Source organism: Nicotiana sylvestris, chromosome 1 (genome assembly GCF_000393655.2).
Source record: "Nicotiana sylvestris chromosome 1, ASM39365v2, whole genome shotgun sequence".
In the NCBI taxonomy this organism is placed as follows: Eukaryota; Viridiplantae; Streptophyta; class Magnoliopsida; order Solanales; family Solanaceae; genus Nicotiana; species Nicotiana sylvestris.
The window spans coordinates 142,625,706-142,641,108 of NC_091057.1; the positions used below are offsets into that span (position 1 = coordinate 142,625,706).

General features: G+C 34.6%; 1 protein-coding gene across 5 annotated transcripts; it reads right to left on the bottom strand.

Moving 5' to 3' along the window:
* Positions 1-12,276: 12,276 nt before the first annotated feature.
* Positions 12,277-14,989, bottom strand: LOC104235331 (gibberellin receptor GID1C-like). 5 transcript variants are annotated; one of them, XM_009789064.2, is made up of 3 exons: positions 14,515-14,776; positions 14,355-14,419; positions 12,277-13,729 (listed from the first exon to the last, which is right to left on the bottom strand). In XM_009789064.2, the coding sequence occupies exons 2-3, from the start codon at positions 14,403-14,405 to the stop codon at positions 12,734-12,736; spliced, it is 1,047 nt and encodes a 348-aa protein (XP_009787366.1). In that variant the 5' UTR covers positions 14,406-14,419; positions 14,515-14,776; the 3' UTR covers positions 12,277-12,733. The 5 variants fall into 5 exon arrangements, 2 of the variants coding, with proteins under 2 accessions (XP_009787366.1, XP_009787367.1); XM_009789065.2 differs by having other exon boundaries at positions 14,637-14,766; XR_713159.2 differs by having other exon boundaries at positions 13,591-13,786; positions 14,515-14,869.
* Between the last annotated feature and the right edge of the window lie 414 nt (positions 14,990-15,403).

The following is a 15,403-nucleotide window of genomic DNA, read 5'->3' on the forward strand; positions in this document are numbered from 1 at the left end:
CTTTATTGTATGACATAATTGTAATGTGATTTTTTTCATAGGAATAAAAAAAATAAGCTCTTGGATTATTTTATATACTGCTAAAGTACAAATCACTCATTTTTGTTGTGCAGGCTTACAGGTTTGGTTGCATTATAAAAAAGTACGCAATGATTTTTGTGACAAAAAACATCAGCTTACAGTATGTGAAATACATATCCTTAAACAAACAAACACACACACACACTTATACACACACTCTCACACACACACATACGCGTACAGCACACAAAAAAAATGCATGTACAAACAAAAGTTACATCATCTCTAAGCTGAAGTTATAGAAAAAGAACTTAATAAAAACTAAGAACCATACTGCAACTAAGAAATATAAAGAAAATACCAACAAATAATAAGGATAATGCAATAGAAAGCTAAGAACAAAGAGGATGACAATTACATTGATATAAAAAGAGATGAGAACAACAAACAAAGTACAAACAAAACTTCAGCTCTCTGGGCTGAAGTTATACAAAATGAACCTAAAAACTTCAGCTCTATGGGCTGAAGTAAACAAAAAAGCATAACATTAAAACATAAAAAAGGATTACAAACACTAACAATCATCACCATCATCATCACAGTACTCCTCAATTTTTCTATATATCTCATCATCATCAGTATCGGAGATAACTATAGGGTAGTCGAGCAAAAGACCACTGAATCCAAGAAGATCAATCTTCAACTTGTTGAATTCATCACGCAGCTGACTTTGTTCGACGATTACTCTGTCCATAAGAGTAAAAAGAGTCTTCAGGTTGTTTTGCAGCTTGGAATAGTCGTTCCAGCTGGGAAACTGAATACTATCAAACTGCTGCACAACCTTGTCGAACGAGGTTGAATAACCTCCACAACTACGTTCTAGGTTAAGCCTAGTCTGGAATGATTCATTCGCAAAGAGCTTTGGTCTGATTCTCTCACAATCAGCCTTTATTTGATCCCACAAAAGCATAAGATTAGCCATCGATTTGTTATTGTACCACTCACACTTCAAACTCTCCCACTTCTGTATAATTTCATCCATATTAGGCTTCCTACTTCCGCTTGCACCAGACATTTTTTCTTTAACAAAAGCTGAAAGACTAAGGATGAATATAAATTTAAAGATATATGATGGAAGTCTATGAATGACAATTAAATTTTCAAGTGAAGAGATTGCTAATATAGACAAAGAGTTAACCTAATCAATTTAATATCTATAAATGTAAAAGTAACTTTTCAGCTGTTTTTACTGCTTTACATTCAGAGAAATTGAATGAAACAAGATAAGTAGGTGGTAAAAACAAGTATGTGGTAAATGCAAAAAGAAATATAACTTCAGCTGTAATAAAGCCCATAGTTTTTTTATAGTAAAAAAATAACTTCAGCCTGAAAAATATATTTTCGGATCATTTACTATATAGTCAAACAAATGTAAATTAAAGATAAAATAGGTGACAAAAGACAAAAAGTAGATAGTAAATGCAAAAAAGATAAGTATCAACTTAAAAAAATACCAAAACATGCCGAAGTTTTTGTCATAAGCTTTTCCAAAATCTTCAGCCCAATGTGCTGAAGTTATTTAGTTCATTTCTAAAAACTTCAGTACATCATAAGCTAAAACTTTTCATCGTGGATTCAATAGTTTTGTCGTAAAGCTTTTTCAATAACTTCAGCCCAATATGCTGAAGTTATTTAGTGCATTTATAAAAACTTCAGCACCTGGTAAGCTGAAGTTATTGTCCTGGACTCGATAATTTTTGTCGTAAATCTTTTTCAAATAACTTACGCAGAAACTGCTTTAGTGTATTTAGTGATGAGCTAAAGTTTTTGTTGTACATTTGACACTTTTGTTATGACTTTTAACCAAAACTTCAGCTTAAAAAGCAAAAATTATTTACTTCATGCTCAAGTTTAGCATGCTGAATTTCAACAAAAATATACTTGAAATTCATGGAAAAACACACAAATATATTTGAATCAATCCAAGTCACATAATTCACACAAAATAATGTATATTCACAAAATCTAATTTTGTTTTCACTTACATCCTTGGAAAAAAAGAAAAAAATAGTTTTTTGTTTACAAGTTATTCTCTATTCCAAAAATTGACAGAGTGTCTTCATATTCTCCATAGTCATGTCCTAGTTGCTCTTATTGGTTTTGTTAACCACATTTCATGAACCTTCACTATGGCTTCAACTGATTCACAGAAGCAGCAATACGAGCACCTGACACAGGTTGACGAAGTTTAGTACTATGATATTTTTAGCAACTACTGTCTTCTTTCATAAGAAAAAAATAAGAAAATATTGGTCAAAGACATGCTTACTGGTGTGCATCTGGGAATTCATGGGAAGCAAAGAGAGTGAAGGAGAAGTCCAAAATACTTCATATGTGACGGAGAGTGGCCACATCAAAAACTCGAGCCCCAGGAAATTTGCTCTTTTTCCTAAAAGTTAAATTTATCAACTAGTAAAAAGAGCAAATTGTCCTGGAGCTCGAGTTTTTGATCTGGCCACTCTCCTTCATATATCAAGTGTTTCGACTTCTCCTTCACTATCTTTGCTCCCCATGAACTCCCTGCTACACCCAATAAGCATGTCTTAGCCAACATTTTCTTGTTTTTCTTTGAATACAAATTTAAAGAAATATGATGGAAGTCTATGGATGACTATGAAATTTTCAAGTGAAGAGATTGTTAATATAGCCAATTTAATATCTATAAATGCTGAAGAGATTGTTAACTGTTTTTTGTTCACAGAAATTGAATGTAACAAGATAAGTAGTTGGCAAAACAAATAAGTGCTAAATGCTAGTTGTTGGTAAATGCAATAAAAAAATAGTAAAAAATAAGGCCACAAAAAATAGTAAAACTTCGGCCCAATGTCCTAAATTTTTTAGTATATTTCTAAAGACTTTAGCACCTGATAAGCTGAAGTTTTTGTGTTGGATTCAATAGTTTTTGTCGTAAAGCTTTTTCAAAAAACTTCGGCCCAATGTGCTGATATTTTTTAGTATATTTCTAAAGACTTCAGCACCCGATAAGCTGAACCTATTGTGTTGGATTCAATAGTTTTTGTCGTAAAGCTTTTTCAAAAAACTTTTTGTCGTAAAGCTTTTTCAAAAAACTTTGGCCCAATGTGCTGATATTTTTTAGTATATTTCTGAAGACTTCAGCACTCGATAAGCTGAAGCTTTTGTGTTGGATTCAATAGTTTTTGTCGTAAAGCTTTTTCAAAAAACTTCGGCCCAATGTGCTGAAGTTTTTTAGTATATTTCTAAAGACTTCAACATCCGATAAGCTGAAGTTTTTGTATTGGATTCAATAGTTTTTGTCGTAAAACTTTTTCAAAATACTTCGGCCTAATGTCCTAAAGTTTTTTAGCATATTTCTAAAGACTTCAGCACCTGATAAGCTGAAGTTTTTGTTGGATTCAATAGTTTTGTTATGACTTTTAACCAAAACTTTAGCTTAAAAAGCAGAAGTCATTTATTTCATGCTTAAGTTTTTTGAAATAAAAATGTACTTAAACATGATAAAATACACAAACATATTTGTATGACACAAAAGTGAACTAAAAAAATAATTAATGTATATTCACAAAATCCAAATTATGTTCAACCAATCCTCTAATCAAAAAATTCACACAGAGTCTCTTCAAAATCTCCATAATCATATCTTTCTTGTTCTTCTAGAGTTTCATAGACACTATCTTTTTTTCACTTTCCGTGAGCCCAAAGATTGGCAGCCAATTCTCTCCTGAATGTCAATGACTGACTTTGATTAAAATTGAAGACATCTTCTTTCTTCAACCGCATATCAATAAACTTAAGAGCAAATATACCACAATCAACACTACAAGAACACATGAAAAAGAAATTGAAGAATCGTTAACACATGGGCAAAAAATAATAAACATAAGATGCATGGTAAAACATATGCGAAACATGTACTTGTTAGTCTATTGCGGTGTCTTCATCCACATAATTTGAAATTTTTCCATAGGACTTTCCCCATAAAATTTATTGTGTGCCTCAAAATCCAAGCATTTGAGATAGTGTGGGATCAACGGGGCATAAATTCTGACATGTTCAAGCGCACGATCGTATGTTACACTGCCCATGGAATCATACACATATATAATTTTATCTTTAAAGCCCAAAATTCCAAAAAAGTAGTGCATAGATGTCTGGCCCGTCCTTGGCTTAAGTCGAAATGGAAAGAATACTTTTCTAGCAGATGCCCATGAGATACCACAGGAAAGGTCGAGGCCTTTTACGTAGTTGGCCACCTTTTCATTCGTAGATTCTTCCTCAAACGAACTAAAGTCCGTAAGTGGCTGAATAACCGCTTCTTCTTCATCTTCTTCAGCCTGTTGTTTGGATATCCTCTTTCTCTTTGATTTGCTCTTTTTTTGATCCTGCATTCTCTTTTGCTTCCTTTTGTTAATTATCTTCATCTTTTCTTCTAAAGGATGAATACCATCCAGCTTAGTCATATACTAATCGAACAGTAAATCTGTTACTGCACATCTTGATTTTGGATAACGTGGAAGGTGATAGCAATATTTTTTGCGCAAGTAATATATACCCACATCAATATGCTGCAAATGAACAACAACAAATGATAACATATGAAAATACCACTATGAAGTTTAGAAAAAACGCATTACAAAACTACAAACAGCATGACAAAAACTTAAGCATATTCAGTTTGAAGTGTTAGGCTGAAGTTTTAGCAAATAAGCTAAAAAACTTCAGCACTTTACTATGAATAAAGCTGAAATTTTCCAAATTACAGTGCAAAAACTTTACTATAAAAAATAAGCTGAAGTTTTGGGAAATACAGTTGAAAACCAATTCAAAAAAACAAACTTAATAACTTACTTCATCCGCAAGATCAGAGTCAGGATCCATAAGCTCGATAAAGAATGATTTTGCAATATCAAATCCAGCTAATCTGAATCGATTGGAATCATATTCACTGGCATCCATCTCCAACCACTCTATAAATCTTTCGATCAATCCACTATCTTGATTAACATAATGGAAGGGACGCCTTCTTGTATTCTTTCCTACTTTCAAATCTTGCCCCTTTGCTTTTTTTTATAAACTACATAAGGAGATCTCAACCAAGTACTCTCTATACGAATTCTTTTCCCTTTTTTATCTGATTTTCCTTTTGGTTGCTCTTCCTGCTGTTCTGTAAACTGCTGTTGTTCAGCAGCAGGGGGAAAACTATAGCTATCGTGGCAGATTCTTGACCAACTCCTTACTGTTCACGACGTTCTTGTGTCTCTTCACGAACAACAACAGTAACAGAATTACCTTCTGAATCAGTCCCTTGTGTACTACCAAGTGAAAATGAACATAAATTGAAGTTGGAGATATCACTGGTATCACACATAGTAGAACTGGAAATCTTCCTTCTCTTAGGTTTTGGAAGAAGTTCCGATGCATCAGATGAGATCTGCAAAAGCAAGGAAAATATAAACATAAATAAAACTGATAGAAAACACGCATTAGGAAAAAAAAACTTGTAATTGAATTGCAAAAAATAACTACTTGGTCTAAGTGTAGCGACACAGATGGTGTTTGCATTCCAACAGATCCTGTATCTTCATGCAAAAAAAAACCTAAATAATACTGACTAAATTTTATAAAATAATACCAACACACTTTACACCTGTCTGTAAGGCAACATGTGTGAATATATGCATTTCTCCTTTTTCATATAGCTGTATAAGCTCACCAAATTCTTTTTTAGCTGCCTCGAATCTTTCTGAAAAATCATCCAAAAAAATAAAAAAGAAAATAAAGTATGTAAAATTTCAAATTGTAAAAAATATACTTCAATCAAATATAATAAATTCATGATCTATAGAATACCTTGACGTTTGTCTTTCGCTGTGGTTTCCCCAGGCTACATGCCTTTGTCAATATCAGCATTTACAGCTTCATTCATTTGTGAACCAACGTCGAGGAGCATTGGAGTATTCTCTGAAAGGTTTTTCTCAACTCTACCTTCATTCAATTCAGCATCATCAGAGAGTTTTTGAGTTGTGTCAATTGAAGCACAACTAGTTTCAACTTCCACTGCATATTCATAAAGAGGGTGAATAGATAAACTAGTTTTTCTATATATATAACATAGAAAAAATTTATACCTGTAGTGAAAATTTCACTACAGGATATTATGAAAAAACAATTAAAACTTCAACTCTAAGAAGGCTGAAGTTAGATAGTCACAAACAAAAACTTCGACAGTTGCAAAAACAAAAACTTCAGCTCTAGAGCTGAAGTTCACCAGTTACAAAACAAAACATTAAGCAAAAAAACATGTTGTAGTTTTTACAAAAAACACAAACACATGAAACAAAACTTCAGCTCCAATCTAAGGTATCATTGAAATATTATAAACTTCACACTTCGTACCTGTAGTAACAATTTCCTGTGTATCACCACCTAGAAGTTCTTTGCAAATAGCTAGTAATCTTGCATACCGATCGTCTTTCCCAATAGTGCTAGACACATCACTCGCTTTCAGTTCTAAAGTACAAACAGGTGCTTGATCTCATCGTCAAACAAATTGCCTTTTCCAATATCACTTTCCAAAGGACAACTCGGTACATGTTTTTCAGCGCCAACAACTTGATCATCTGAACCTTTCTCAGTTGTTAACTCTTCATCATTTCCATCTTTACTCTGTCTACAAACACTAGATTGTTCCTCTACACCTTGTTATTGAACATGTTCATCGACTTCAACAGTCGCTTCCTTATGTGTAGCATTATCATCTACGACTTTACACAATGCATCATGAGCATTATGTTCTTCAGTCTCAACAACTTGATTATCTGCACCTTGCTTGCTTCCAATATTCTCAGTTGATAACTGTGCTTCATCATTTCCATCTCTGCTCAATCTATCAGCACTGGGACGTTCCTCTTCAAATTGTTCTTGAACATGTTGGTCGCCTACAAAAGTTGTTTCCTCACGTGTAGCATTTACATCTGCGACTTTATCTAATGCATCATCAACAACATTAATATCTGATGGATGTTCGTAACAGTCGTTCCCCCTATCATATTTTCGATGGTTTCTCAAATCAAAATTGCCATCATCCATTCCATTTGATTTGTTGACAATCTTAAACAACTGTTCAAACTTCTCATCGAAATATTCCTAGAAAAAAATTACTAGCAATGATTAATCTAAATAACATCAGCAGAAATAAAAAGACTTCTCTATAAATTATCTTACCTTCACTTTTACAAAAACCGCATCCACAAAAGCAGATCGCTCCTCCTTTTTAAACTTATCAAAAACTTCTTTCACGATTGTGCTTCTTTCTTTTTATGCATGCCTTTGAACCTCCATCGTTAATCTCTAGAATAGACACACAACAAAAATTCAGATATAGAACAAACTTCAGCTCAAAAATATGTTGTACTTTTACAAAACACAAAACCAAAAAACTTCAAATCAAAACTTACATAACATATTGTGTCGAGTAATTCATTGTCATCAAAGTCACTTGTAGAATGGTAAGAACGACTTTGGGTACGAGATGATTCGCCAATAAAAGGAGTTCGATTCGCTTCTTTTGATCGACTCCGACTGCATGGTGATTCACCAATAATAGGAGTTCGATTCGATTCTTTTGATCGACTCAGAGTACGTGATGATTCACCCGTTGAAGGACCCGCGTTAAGTACCTTTGAACGAATCCGGCTGCATGGTAATTGGCCAATTAAAGGCATTGAATTCAATTCCTCTTCTGTAGGAATTATATCCAATACCCTAAAGCTGTGATATTTCTGTTTAATACAAAAAGTATATTATGAGAAGAAGAAAACTAATACGTCAACATATTAACACAAAGACAAAAAAAAGTAACTTACTTCATGACTACTTAACATCTCAAAAAGTTCGGGAAATTTAGGCTCTCCCACACATACATATCGTAACATCCTGGGAACTTGAGGGGTATCAAGGTACTCATCCTCTCTTATATACTTCTCCCGAATATCTGAGAAGCGCTCATAGAACCAAGCACATAACGGATAAGGAAATCCACCAAGTTTATACTCAGTTGCATGGAATTTGTTCTGCTTGTCCAATGCATGTTTCAGTGAGTAAATGAGCTTCTCATAAGCCACATTACCCCAAGGATATTCAGCACAAACCTTATCATCTTCAACAATAGATGCATACTCCTCCATCACAGATGACTCGGTCTTTTTCCCAAACAAAATAGACTCTACAACAAGAATTTCCATAAGCTTTACAGCATCATCATCGCTCTCGCATACGTGTATGTGATTCATAGCATTCTTTGGAATTTCATTCCGAGTCATAAAATCTCGAATATCCTTCAAAGTCACACCCTTGGACTTACCAAAATAGCGCTTCAGAATATTGCTCTCTTGATTAATTGGTTTTTCAACATTATGTGTTGTGATCCGCAAACCACACATAATGTGAAAGTCTTCAAGGGTGAAGGAAACATCATGGCCAAAAATCTTGAAACTAATTGAGTCTCGATCACTCGTGAATATTCGAGAGAGACACAGACAATGAACCAACTTCATGCTGCATTTGAAATTCTCCATAGCCATAATGTATCGAAATGTACCATTATGAAGCTTATCCCGTTGTGTAGGAGTCAAGAAAGTTGCAATTAATTTCTTCAAATCGTGGTTCCCCTTCCAGTAACCCTTAGAGTTAAACCAATCTCGAAATTTAAAATATCTTTAACCTGGTCTTGTAGGTGGAGGAGCACAGACATAAGGACCTGGAGGTATTACAGGTAGTCTAGGTGCTTTAGGTGCATTAGCTGCTTTGCGTACTTTAGCTACATTAGGATCTTTAGGTGCTTTAGGTGCCATCTGTTCAAAATAAGTAAAACATACAAAAAATAACATCAGGACATTATCAAAAAGATCAGTTAAAACTTCAATCTCTAAGAAGGCTAAAGTTCGACAGTTACAAAACAAAACTTCAGCTCTAAAGCTTAAGTTCGCCAGTTACAAAAATAGAAACTTCAGCTCTAGAGTTGAAGTTCGACAGCTACAAAAACAAAACCTTCAACTCTAGAGCTGAAGTTCACCAGTAACAAAACACAAAAACTTCAGCTCACCAGTTACAAAACACAAAACATTCAGCCCCATGTTGTAGTTTTTACAAAAAACAAAACACAAATTCAAATCCAAAAATAATGACAAAACATGGGGAAAAAAAACTTCAGCTTTTATCTAAGGTATCATCGCTTTAATAGTATCATCTATTTAACTCTCAAAATTTTTTAAAATTTGGACGTCTAATCACTGAAGAATTTATAGAATTTTCATCAACATCATAAAAACTCGTTCAAAAAACCTAAAAACACAATCGTAAAAGTAAAACTAATGCACTTATCAAACTAAACACTAAGAAACTATTTAATCATAAATACATGACTATCAAAACCAAAACCAGAAAAAGAAAAAAAAACACAGAAAATCGTAAAATAAAACCCAAAAAATTAATGCAATGTACCTGTGATTAAATCGTAATATGGGAACAACGACAAATAGCAGTTGAAAAATCAAAACAACAACGAAAACCCTTTGATTTCAGAAAAGAACAAATCAAAAAACGCGAATAACGAGAGAGAGAGAGACAAAGACAGTAAAGGACTAGCGTATACTTGGAGAGAAAGTAGTCTTTTAATGAAGAAGGGCAAAATAGTCTTTTTAAAAGGCTTTTAACAAAAAAAAGGGTACGGGTGCAAACAGAAAGACAAAGCGGCTACAGCTTTAGGGCGCTCTGTGCAATTTTTACGATTGCAAACGGGATAACGTACTTACATAATTAGAAGAAAAAACTCCAATTATAGATATTGGTATGAGGTAGCCAATAAGTGTATATCATAACACTAATGTGTATATCAAAATATATATTAAAAATTTGTTTTATTTTTTTTGTAATATCACAACTTTATTTTCCTTCTTTGTATATACAAAATAAGGAATAAATAATAAAACAGGGGTTTTAGGATTTGACTATATAATGCCAATTGTTTGGAGTTGGCCTTTGCCAAAACCTAATATAAGGCTAAAAAATTGTCAATTCCTCTCATGTATTGTCACCATGTGTCATTTACCCATTGTAAACAACAAATTTGTGGGGGAAGAGATTCTTTTTTTTTTTTTTGTAGTTGGTATATTTGCGAAAATACACAAGAAAGGGAAGTACTACACTGTAATTTCACATATTGATTTCTCATTGAAAAAAATGCAAACAAATTCTTATTGCTCTTGTGAATGCTCTTGCGAAGATCAATGTACTTTTGAGTTTTATTATCATTATCGTAGGGACTAAAGTAATATATACCCTACGATTTCTTGACATGTCTCTCTTAGTTTCTTGTTCAAGGTTAATATAAACAAAAACCTGGTATTAGTAACAACTATTGTAGTAATAAGCACTAAGAACTTGGTCATTATTGTATCCCAAACAGGAATACTGCAGAGTAACGAATTCTGCTTTTTCCTTCCCATTACAACCTTGATGAATCATTTCTATAGTTCGAACATTGTTCCCTTGACACCTGTTTTTTCAACTAAAGCCAATAAAGCACTCAAATTTACTGGTCATTTTCCATGATTAGACACCATTTATTCCATGACAATGACTTCCATTCTTACAAGTAATTTTCACTTAATTCACATTTACCAAATGCAAGCTCATGACCCACAAAAATAGACAAAACAACTACTCCATGCCATTTGACGTAAAATTATATGATTACACACGAAATTTGAGAAAGAAGAAAAAAAAAAAGAATATCGACACATAAGTTAATGGCAAATTTATGTTAAGTAACAAATAACGAAATGGTAAGAACTCCACATATTTTTTTTTATTTCATCTCTCCTAAATAAAGGAATGACATTTTATAAACTTCTATAAAGCAGGTCCAAACAAGTCATCTCCATAAAGATAAAGCTCGAAGGTTAATTTTAAATAGTTTTCAAATAAAAGAATTGTCGCATAAAATAGGACAGTAAATCTTAAACAGATGTCACATCCTGGCTGGCTCAAATACACGACCACCTCCCCCCCCCCCCCTCCTCCAAACCCCAAAAAAAAAAAAAAACTCCCTAACGTAAAGAAAAAAACAAATTTGGATTTTGTAATTGGAGGATCCTTTTAGTACATCCAAATAGCAATCGCCACAAGTCCACACAAGTCATTATCTCTATATTTGCAAGTATCCGTATTTCCAAAATATGTGTCTATAACCTAGCAACGAAAGTGCCAAATCTTGAGCCATATTCAGCAACTCTTTCTTGTAAATATGAAGAAAGAATTGGCGTAGAATGGAAAGGGTAAGGGGGGCAAAGAAACAATCTTGCCAGTGAAACTTTCACCAATTTGACACTATGGGACTAGATTCATATGCTAACCAAAGACAATTGAATTTAGCAAAAACAGACTGGTTCTTTGTCTATATTCCAAAATCACCAGTGTTCTAACAGTTACACCTGCATTTAAGCCTTTCCTTTTATAGCAATAGTGTCCGAGCCAGCTTACCGAAACCTCAATTATTTCACGAGATACCTACTACCTTCCACCGTAACACTTTCAAGCTGGCTACTAGTCAACAGAAAATCACCTCATGTGTACTGCTATTTTTACCACCTCCAACAATGCCAAATTTCATTATTGCAAAATATAGAAAGACCTCATTGGATATTCCATGTGCAAGAGAACTATAAATACCTAGAAACACTGGCGGATGCAGAATTTCCGCTAAGGGAGTTCAAACAAAAAAGTTAAAAAAATTAGTAGAGATTGTGGCTAGTGGGAATTGAACTAGTGACCGCAAGAAGGTTTTGAACACCCTAGACCATTGAGTTATGCTTTTGGCCTGTGTTAAGGGGATTCAAAACATAAGATATAGCGGTAAAAAACAGATTTTGCCTTATATACATGGTGTAATTTTTCGGCGAAGAGGGTTCCACCCCCCTAAATCCGCCCCTGTTTAGAAACCATTCCGACTATAACAGTGAGATATGTTGAATTACACATGTTGGATATGTTCATATTGTGCATCCTGAAGAAAAGAAACAGTACCTAAAAACACATCTTCTAAGGGGAGGAAGTGTTCTAAGGATGTACATGTTCAAGGTCAAGGAAGTGACAAAGGAAAATTAGAAAAGAAAATAAACCAAGGGGTGATACGAACACAGACCATGATAACGCGTGTAAGAAAGCAAACATAGTTCTATATAATTCCAGTTATTATACAACTTCATGATTTAAGATGTTCATCCATGAAGCAGAGTAGTATGATCTCCTATATAACATTAGCAAGACTTACCCCCTCTACTACGGAGGCTAACGTGGGAAATGTTAAACTGTAAATCAGCATATCTGCTAGCCGAAGACAAGATGACCATAACCACTGGCGCATCTATTAGAATATACAAACAATATCCAGACACTTTTGGTACCTGGAATAAATATAGCACAGATCCAGCTACATGATTGAGGTTTTTCTGCTTCCAACAACCAACCCAGCCACTGGAGCAGAATCCAAGCAATAGCATGACCTTTAATTGCTAATGCTATACGATCTTTCAAACGGTTGACAGGCTAGGTACTAACTTCAACAAAACATCAAGCGTCTTCAAGCATCCTACTTTTATCAAGGTTAAATCTACTAAGAGTCAGAATTCACAAAGTTACTTATTTCGTCCATGACAGTATAGAAGTGTTCATTATTTGGCAACAAGTAGAACCCTATTGTTGCCTTCTCCAAATATATCAGTTTAACATTTTGTCCAGCCTTCTTGAGCCCATCTGCATAGGCCAACTGCCAATCCTGAACAAGATCCAACCCTGCTACAACAACAAGATTCTTAGGGAACTTAACTCCATTGAGGTTTATACCATTTGGACCAAACGGGTTGCATGCAGGATGGTCCCGGTCTGAACCTTCAGGAAGATAAGCTCTCCAATACCAGTCTCGGTCTTGAAGTGTGACGAAATATTTGCCATCTAACCGCTTCTCCGATTCAGTTCTCTCTTGTCCGCCAAACATAGGGTTTAGCAGTATATTTCCCAACACTTGTACGTCGGATTCTACTGCCCTGAAAGCCACATTATGAACAATATTACCACCAGAGCTATCTCCAGCTAAGTATATGTGAACCTTCGAGTCTTTTCTGCTCTGCAACCATTGCCTTGAATTAACCCACTCAAGAGCAGTCCATCCATCATCATAAGCACAAGGATAACGATTTTCGGGTGCTCGCCTGTAGTTAACTGACACAACAACTGCTTTGCAATTACCAACAAGGCGTCGACATAGCGTGTCATAGATAGCACTATTGAAAGAAGAGTGTGCGAAACTTCCACCATGGAAGAAAATTATGACGGGTACAACATCAGCAGTCACAGGCTTTTCAAGTTCAATTATGCTCGGCGAAGCTCCATCTTCAAAAGATGGACGATAGACACGGCTGAGTAGGCCTATTTCACGATCAATGACAACATCAAAAGAGAAAACTCCATCAACTGGATTTGCATTGGCTGGGACCTTACGGTCAAGGAACTCTGCCAAGTGACGGTTGAAAGTCCCATCAGGGCGACGAAGAAGATTGTAAGCTAACTTGAAGTTGGAAATTAGGATCCATGTATTGAGTGGAACCACCCTCTATAAGAAAACAGAGGTGAAAGTTGAGAAATTGTACGATTTTGAAGTGATGATAACCTGCACTATGTATAACAATATTCTCAATTTACATCTAACACTTACAACACAATTGTAAATAACACTACAATGTCCTATTCAAGGATGATGTGCCCAACTAAAGCTATCCATTTATTATGCACATATATCATGATATTTAGCATAAATACTATGACACTGCAGCATACTAAAAGAGGAATAGCTAAAATGATTCAGGCCCATTATACAAAATGGAAATTTTTTAGCAGAACAATTAGAGCAACTCCAGACCCACACTACCAAGGTATACAGACTGAAAATCTACACAAAAGGACACTCATTTTCCTATAAAAACAAGCATATTTATGGGGTACAGAGCACTGATAGACCAAATATAGCAGCAAAGAACCAATATTTTAGCAAGTACAACCTTTCAAAAATACAAGTTCCAAGATAAACATAACCCTACCCCTCCAAATCTTCATTACAAAACCAACTCAAGATCACTCCAAGCTAAATTCAAACCATAACGTAGAAACCAAAATCTTGAAAAAAAAACCCTTAAATCAACACAACAAATTTGATCATTAGAGAAAAGAATTATATTTACCTTAGATTCATTCTTGGACTCGTTGGCAGGAGCTTCATTATTTCTTGCCATAGAAAAAGCTGCTCCTTTTGATGTTGGGAAAAAGAAAACAGATTACAAAAAACCAAGAAAAATAAAACCAATTTTGAAAAACACCAAACTTGAGAAACAAACAGATTACATTTCCATGAAAAAGCAAAAGAACTTCGATAATATTTTCATCTCCCACTCTCTAAAAACTCTTCCCCTCAGCTCATTAATGTATGCCAAACAACAAGAAGAGAGAAATGGGTAGTAGCTTACTATCTGCGAGAAAATGACCAGTGGAGATGAGGTGAGAGAATTGGAGGGGGTGAAGGATAAGGATTCCGGCGCAAAATAGCACGGAGTAATAGTTCGATGCTAAAGTACGGAGGGTGATAGAGGGCTTCGAATAGATAGACGACAAATTGGAGGGGCTAAAAGGGTAAAAAACTTTTTGGGGGTAAGTTGTGGGACCCGCATACTAATATTTAGCAATTGCAATGGTTTTGGGGGGAGGACTTAAAGTATGGGGTATTTATGAGTTTGGCCCTGAAAGTGTTAGTTTATTGCCATAAATGGATGGAAAAAGACAAAAAGAGTGAGGGAACGGAGTCCATAGGGACAAAAGCTAAGGAGCGTCGGGGGAACGCCAAAGAGGCACGTAACGACAAACGGAGTCCGTCAGTGGCTACGACTTCAGATTGATGTTGACACAATCTTGGGTGTTTGTATGAATCTCCATTGAAGTACACGTACCCTTTGAAGAAAAATTATAAAAGTACACATTACCCATACGGTATTGGAGTTTTCTTAAATGTGGCTGTGGTCTCTAGAGACTTGGTGGGTAGAATTATAAAATTTCAGAAAAAAATAAATTATTTTTTCAAGTTAAAAATAATATCTAAAAATTAAAGTTGTATTTGGACATGAATACATATTAGAGTTGTTTTTGAGTTTTTATGAGTGATTTGACATAAAAATATGAAAATAATTTTTTGGGGGAATTTTTCAAATTTTGAAAAATTTCGGAATTCAACTTCAAGTTG

Excerpts from the sequence above, each read along its gene's own strand:
- LOC104235331 (XM_009789064.2), bottom strand. The coding sequence starts at position 14,405 with ATGGCAAGAAATAATGAAGCTCCTGCCAACGAGTCCAAGAATGAATCT. Across the intron at positions 13,730-14,354 it reads AGTCCAAGAATGAATCTAAG|AGGGTGGTTCCACTCAATAC; the intron begins GTAAATATAATT and ends GTTTTCTTATAG.